At 40.1% G+C, this 7,046-nt stretch overlaps 1 protein-coding gene across 1 annotated transcript; it reads left to right on the forward strand.

Annotated features, from left to right (window-relative positions):
* The first annotated feature begins 363 nt into the window (after positions 1-363).
* On the forward strand, positions 364-6,037 carry LOC108517190 (putative tripartite motif-containing protein 64B). Its single transcript, XM_017854975.1, has 6 exons — positions 364-774; positions 1,213-1,308; positions 2,081-2,221; positions 2,920-2,942; positions 4,372-4,469; positions 5,544-6,037. Exons 1-6 carry the CDS (start codon positions 364-366, stop codon positions 6,035-6,037), a joined length of 1,263 nt encoding a protein of 420 aa, XP_017710464.1.
* Positions 6,038-7,046: the final 1,009 nt, after the last annotated feature.

A 7,046-nucleotide genomic window follows, 5' to 3' on the forward strand; every position in this document is an offset into this window, starting at 1 on the left:
GGAGAGAGAGAGAAAGAGATGGGTTTGTATTGATTTCTGGAACAGTCAGCTAATAGAAGTAACTATGAAGTTATCCTAATTATCCCTCTCTACCCCAATATTAAGCTTGTCCAAATAATTCATAATTGAGAACATTGCTTGTTTTAAACTAAAATGATGCTTGTCTCATTTTTCCACTTGTGTTATAGTATAAACCCAATTTGCCTATATTTACCATATCTAGGTCTGTACTGGGCTTAAGCTAATGGGTAGATTGAACAGAGCTGAAGCAGACAAGAAGAAGTAGCCACAGCCCCTTCCCCCTCCATGTGGTCAAAAAATACATTTTTCACTTAAAATTTCCTGTTTTAAATTTCCAGAAACATGGATTCGGGCACACTGCAAGCCTTCCAGAGGGAGCTCTGTTGCTCTATCTGCAGGAACTACTTAATAGACCCAGTCACCATTGACTGTGGGCATAGCTTTTGCAGGCCCTGCCTTTGTCTCCTCTGGGAGGAAGGCCAGGCTCCAACAGGCTGTCCTGTGTGCGGGAAAATCCCCCAGAGGACAGACTTCAACACCAATATTGCTCTCAAGAAGTTGGCTTCTCTTGCAAGGCAGAGCAGACCTCACAACACCAACAGCTCAGAGAAGCAGATCTGTGTGCTACATGAAGAGGAAAAGGGGCTCTTCTGTGAGGCCGAGCAGAGACTCCTCTGTGGGCCCTGCTCTGAGTCACCAGAGCATGAGGCTCATGGCCACAGCCCAATAGGATGGGCTGCTGAGGAGTGCAGGGTAAGTGACACCTCCAATGCAATTGGGAATCCACAGGATCCTAAATGAGAGACAAAATGAGAGCTTAGGATAATAAAGGTGGAGAGAATGGAGATGGGGAGGATCTGAATTTTCAATATAAATCTCTGGATATAAATGTGTCCTGGGAACATGGTTTGCTTTTGCTGCAAGCTTGACTTCTCCAGATCCAGGGTATATGAAAGCCAATTTCTTCGAAAATTGATTAGCTGTTGGATCTCCTCAAACTCTCTATGATATGTTTCTGTTACCTCTGATATTCCAAATATTAGAATCAAATTAGGTTATCTTGTAAAAAACCTGACCAGTTCATGGGAACTCAAATTTACTGTTCTCTCAACAACAGGCTTTTCTCATGAAAAGGGAATAACATATCCAGTAATGTCTTATCTGCTACTGAAGGTCATGTCTACTTTGCAGGAGAAACTTCTAAAGAAAATGGATCCTTTATGGAGGAGCACTCAAGAAATGCAAAACAATCTAAATCAGGAAATTAGCAAAATCCATTCATTAATGGTAGGGATAAAAATGTTTTATATTTTTTCATGTAAATTGGCACAATGCTAGCTTAGACTTCTTAGCTGAATTCTGCTTACCAGTTACAAAATAGCAGTGTCTTCTCCCCAGAAAAAAACAAAGAGTGGTTTCAAATGATCTATCAGCAATTAACATTATATAGGCCAAGAGGAGCTGGTGCAAAAAATACTAGTATGTACATGTATATGAAATAAATAGGGCATGATAGGTATTCCTGATGTAATCTTGAGGGTTTGCATAAAACTTCCAAGGCACTGAGAGTAGGATAGCACTGACTTGTTCAAAGCATTGTATTCACATTGAGTAGTTTAAAATTTTGCTGTGAAGGAGGGGAGAGAAATAGAGATATAAGTGGGGAAAAAAACTTGAAGTAATTTCTTTAAAAACTCAGTAGTAGAGTGTACACTGAAATATTCAAAATGTTTAGAAGAATCAGGCAAAGGAACAAGAGAAAATTAAGAAAAACCAAGTAAAAAAGACAATAATTAATGAAGTAAGAATCCCGAAGAAGCATCACAAGAAGGGATCTTGAGTCCTTTTGAGGTATCGATTTATACAGGAAGGGAGACTAAGAGGAACATGAAGAACGGATGGGCAGAGGAGGCTAGCAAATTTTCAAGAATCTTTCCAAGTATGAGACACAGAGCTTATGAGTTTACTGCTGGCATATCCTAGGAGAATAAAATTTGAAGTGTTAAGTGTTTTGTGGAGAGTGAGGAGATACAATTCTTTTAACTGAGTGTCTCTGCAGGACTATGCAGCCTTCAGGAAAGGGATGATCAGGTATCAATATCAGAAGATGCACCAATTTCTCCTGGAGGAGGAGCAACTCCATCTGGAGACACTAGACAGAGAAGCAGAAGAGATTGTTCGACAACTCCAAGACAGTGAAGTAAGAATAACCCAACATATAAAAAAGACGAAAGACATGTACAGAGAGCTGTGGGAGATGTGCCACATGCCTGATGTGGAGCTGCTCCAGGTGAGGAGGGAGGGTCCATCATCCAGAGTCAGGAAACCTTTGTTGGGCAATGCTGCCAGGACATTCATATGTTACCTGCAAATGCAACTACTCTTAGCTAAGTGACACATGCTCCTTGACTCCGTCATTACATTTGTCCAGTCACTTATTTTTGCATATTCTGGTAATCTTTGGGAGATTTTTGCCATTTTGGTAGATCACTTAGGACAAAATCTTCTTCAGTATAATCAGGAGTACTAGCCGCAAAGAAATGTTATCCAAAATCAATCAAATGCTAGGCCAGGAGAATATTAGCTTTGTTAATAAAACTCAATTTATGTTCCCTAGTACATCCTCACTTCTTGAGATTAAGCCTGGAGGATGAGTGACACTGACAACCTACATTGCCATGTACATCATTCCACAGTCTTATTCTCAGCTCCTCATTCCTATTGCCCACTGAGGAAGCCCACCATGGTTCAGATGAGGTTCTGTTATTAACACAGCCTTGGATGGTTCCTTAGAGGTGTATCAATAAACCTACCTTGTTAACCCAGAAAAACAACAAAGAATACTAGGGAAAGTAGGACAGAATTCTCGTGATTACATACTTACGTTTTTCTTTGCAGGACTTGGAAAACATACTGGAATGGTGAGTTACACTAATGAACTTTGATTTCTGAGAAAGTCATTCCCTTATTGATAAAGTCAATGTACCATTGAAAAACGTGGGGGTTAGGTTCACTAACCACCTTCCTGTAATTCCACATAGTTGAAAATCTAAGTATAACTTCTGCCTTTTCCAAAACCAAACTATGAATCACCTCTTATTGACTGGAAGCCTGTCGATACCATAAATAGTCAATTAACATATATTGCATGTTATATGTATTATATGCTATATCCTAACAATAATGTCAGCTGGAGAAAAAAATATAATTGCAAAAATTGGAAGGAAGAGAAAATATATTTATTGCTCATTAAGAGGTTAGTCACCATAAGGGTCTTCATCTTCATTGTCTTCACATTGAGTAGGCTGAAGAGGAGGAGGAAGAGAAGATAGTGTCTCAGCAGTGGCAGAGGCAGAAAGAAAAGAAATGGAGGAAGTTGAGCAGGAGGCAGGAGAGGCAGGCAAGCTAGGTGAAACTTTCATTGAAAAAAATCCACTTAGAAGTGGGCCCCCAAATTTCAAACCCTTGTTGTTTAAGGGTCAACTATATGTTTTGAGGTATTCAGCATTGATCTGTGGCTATGTTCCACTTTGGTTTCAAAGGAGAACCTGAGACCTTAAGCTTCTTTGTCTCAGAAGTGTCCTTCTTATGTGGCTGAATGAAAATGTACCTAACAACAGTGTGCCATTCTGGATTTTCTTCTACCCACTCACCCCATCTTCTCCATCCCTGCCCCAGCAAATCTTAAGAAGATTACTCTGAGTTATCGCAAAGGAGTCTCCTATTCTGGAGAGGGGAGAGGTGAAAAAGAGAGGAGGGAGGGAAATGCCCTAAAGACAGGAAAGGGAGGGAGGTTTTGTTCCCAGAGACATCAATAGCCAGGCCCTGCTCCATCACTGCACTCCCCTGTTATAGGCAGAATCTAAGAGGGGAATGGCAGCCTCAGGAACCTCAGCACCAGGGCTGACAGGCTGGAAATTGACTCCTTTGGTTTGAACAAAAGTTCAAAACCTTTAGTGTCAGTGGGCATTCCCTGTAAGACCCTGACTGCATCATTGGTGACATCTACAGGTTGAGGTCCCAAAGGCTTTGGCTAAGTTTTCTTCTCTCAGCAAGAATCTTAGGGTATCTGTATACTTTGAAGAGGCCAGAGGGGCAGAGGGAAGAAATGACACTCAGTAATTTTAAATTTGGGTCATGTATGAGAGAATGGAGAAACTACACTCTAACATGTTAAATTTAGATAAAAGTAACATTGCTATATCCCCAATATGGTTGAATAAAATGTATACTGAATTTAATATAAAAGGGAGATTTCTCAAGAAATATCTTGGATGAAAATCTGAAACATTTGTATGATTGTGTGATTATCCCTGGGCCTGAAAGTGTAACTGAGGTTGTTCTTTGCAGGACAGAGTTGCTGCAAATGGAAAAGCCCCAGCCAGTGAACCCAGAACTGACTTCCTGGCCCATCACTGGAGTGCTAGATATGCTCAACAACTTCAGAGGTAAGAGCCAACTGCTTGGCAGTACAGCCTTAACTTCTGTTTAGTGGGTTGCTTGGTTGAGCCATTTCCCAGTTTAGTTTTATTTCTTCTGACATAAAAGCGAACTTACAATATATTATAGAAATAATATTTATCATAAACATTAGAAATCTTTGACCAACCAATGAACTAAAGCTTCCATAAACGAAACAACTCTACTGCTGTAAGATACATTTCACAACTGGAAGCTGAAGGTTCTGTGAAAATGGCCCAAACATGTAAGGCAGCCGTTAGACAACAGAGGGCTAAAACCAGAGTTAGACTAAATGAAGCAGTGATTGATCAGGTCATGTAAAAGCAGAACATGATCATTATTTTCAGAAACTTCTCAACTGCACATATATGGATGTCCATCAAATTTTGACATTTAAAGATGGAGCAGGTGAGACCGGGCACGGTGGCTCACGCCTGTAATCCTACCAAGGCTGAGGTGGGCAGATCACCTGAGGTCAGCGGTTGGAGAACAGCCTGACAAACATGGCCATCTATACCAAAAATACAAAAGTTAGCTGGGCATCGTGGCACATGCCTCTAATCCCAGCTACTTGGGAGGCTGAGGCAGCAGAATCGCTTGAGCCCAGGAGGCTGTACTCCAGCATGGGCAGCAGAGTGAGACTCTGTCTCAAAAAAAAAAAAAAAAAAAGTAACAGGCACGGTTTATATCCCATTGAATGGAGCATCATACGAGAGTGAAGTCTATTTGTTAATTATATTGAATACAAGCAATCCAAGTGGCATTTTCTACTAAATAAATAACGTTACATGTCTCTTGAAACAAATCAAGCAAAGCCAGACATTAAATCATTGATTCACACAATTAATGACATTTGTTTATTTGTTTTTCTCTGTGATTTTAAGGATTCTTTTGTGCTGTGGAAATCATAACCACCCTTGATCTTCATAGATAAGAGTCTCCAAAGTCTTTTTTCTCCCTGCATTCTGTCTCTTACAGGAGGTACAAATAAAGCCAGTACCTGGGCAGATAACATTTGACCCCCACATAACTCCTTGATCTGATTTTTGTTCTTTTTGCAGTGGATGATCCTCTGAGTAAGGAAAGGGCGAGTCACTACATGAACCTTTCTGAGGATGTGAGAAATGTGATATTTGGAAATGACCATGATGGTGCGCCCAGGGAGTCCCAGAGAGCAGAGAACTTTGCTGCATGGGGAGCTCAGGCCTTCTCCTCCGGCAAGCATTACTGGGAAGTGGACGTAACCCACTCCTCCAACTGGATTCTGGGAGTCTGTAAAGATTCCGGGACAGCAAACACAAATCATGTTCCTGCTTTTGAGGAAGCATTTTTTCTATTTTCTTCAAAGAGAAACAACCTTTATAGCCTCTCCAACATCTTTGCTCCCTTAACTCACTATGTGCAAAGACCTTTGGGTCGGGTTGGGGTGTTTCTGGATTATGACAACACAGTTGTGAGCTTTTATGATGTTTCAAAAGGTTCCCTCATATACAGCTTTTTCCCATCCTCTTTGTCTTCCCTTTTGACACCTTTCTTTTGTATTGGTTCCCCATGAAAGTCAGGTTTCATTATGATTTCTTAGGGAGCTCTTTCGTCTGAAAAATACTCCAATCTCGAGACCTTCTCATGTGAAACAGTAGGACAATGTGTGAGCATCTTTGAGCTCATTGTAACTTGAGGAAACAAAATTATTATCTGGTATGAAATGGGATAACCACATTGACATTATACATTTGTTTCCTAAATTTTACTTTAATCAAGGGTTGTGAAAAACTATAACTGTCTGATTCCTGGACATTTTTTATGCCCCAAAATGAAACCCAAAACCCTTTATCGTTACTCTCTATTCATTGCACCTTCCCCACCCATTCGACTCACAACGCCTTTTGTACTTTAGATCTCTGTGGATTTGTGTATTGTAGACACTTTATGCAAAGCAAATAATACAAAATATAGTCTGGATCATCAGTTACTAAAATTACTGATTTTGTAAATGTGTAAAATATGTTAATTATAAGAGTGAACTGAATTGTCTTACTGGTATATACACTCAATGATAGCTCTTGTTTTCAATGGTCCTTGCATGCATTCCAAAGTAGCATTATAAAATGTAAACTTAGACTGGAAAAACTTTGAAGAAGTTTGTTTTGATGTAAATAATTTTAGCCGAAAAAATTCTTTTCTTTTTTTTTTTTTTTTTTTTTGACTTCTAGCATAGATTACTTATTTATTATTTTAGTTTTTTGAGACAGTGATTCCCTCAATACCCCAGGCTGGAAATACAGATGTCTGACATGGGCTCACTGCAACTTCTGCCTCCCAGGTACTAGTGATTCTCAGTCTCCTGAGTTGCTCGGATTACACGCCCGTGTCACCATGCCTGGCTAATTTTTGTATTTTCAGTCGAGATAACAGGATTTCACCATGTTGGCCAGGCTGGTCTGAAACTCCTGACCTCAAGTGATATGCATGCCTCAGCCTCCCAAAGTGCTGACATTATATACGTGAGCCACCAAACCCGGCTGATTCTTATCTTTAATGTTCTCATAAATGCTGGATTCAGA

This window comes from Rhinopithecus bieti, unplaced genomic scaffold (genome assembly GCF_001698545.2).
Source record: "Rhinopithecus bieti isolate Rb0 unplaced genomic scaffold, ASM169854v2 scaffold_40472, whole genome shotgun sequence".
In the NCBI taxonomy this organism is placed as follows: Eukaryota; Metazoa; Chordata; class Mammalia; order Primates; family Cercopithecidae; genus Rhinopithecus; species Rhinopithecus bieti.

Excerpts from the sequence above, each read along its gene's own strand:
- LOC108517190 (XM_017854975.1), top strand. The coding sequence starts at position 364 with ATGGATTCGGGCACACTGCAAGCCTTCCAGAGGGAGCTCTGTTGCTCT. Across the intron at positions 2,222-2,919 it reads GACAACTCCAAGACAGTGAA|GACTTGGAAAACATACTGGA; the intron begins GTAAGAATAACC and ends TTTTCTTTGCAG. Across the intron at positions 2,943-4,371 it reads TTGGAAAACATACTGGAATG|GACAGAGTTGCTGCAAATGG; the intron begins GTGAGTTACACT and ends TGTTCTTTGCAG.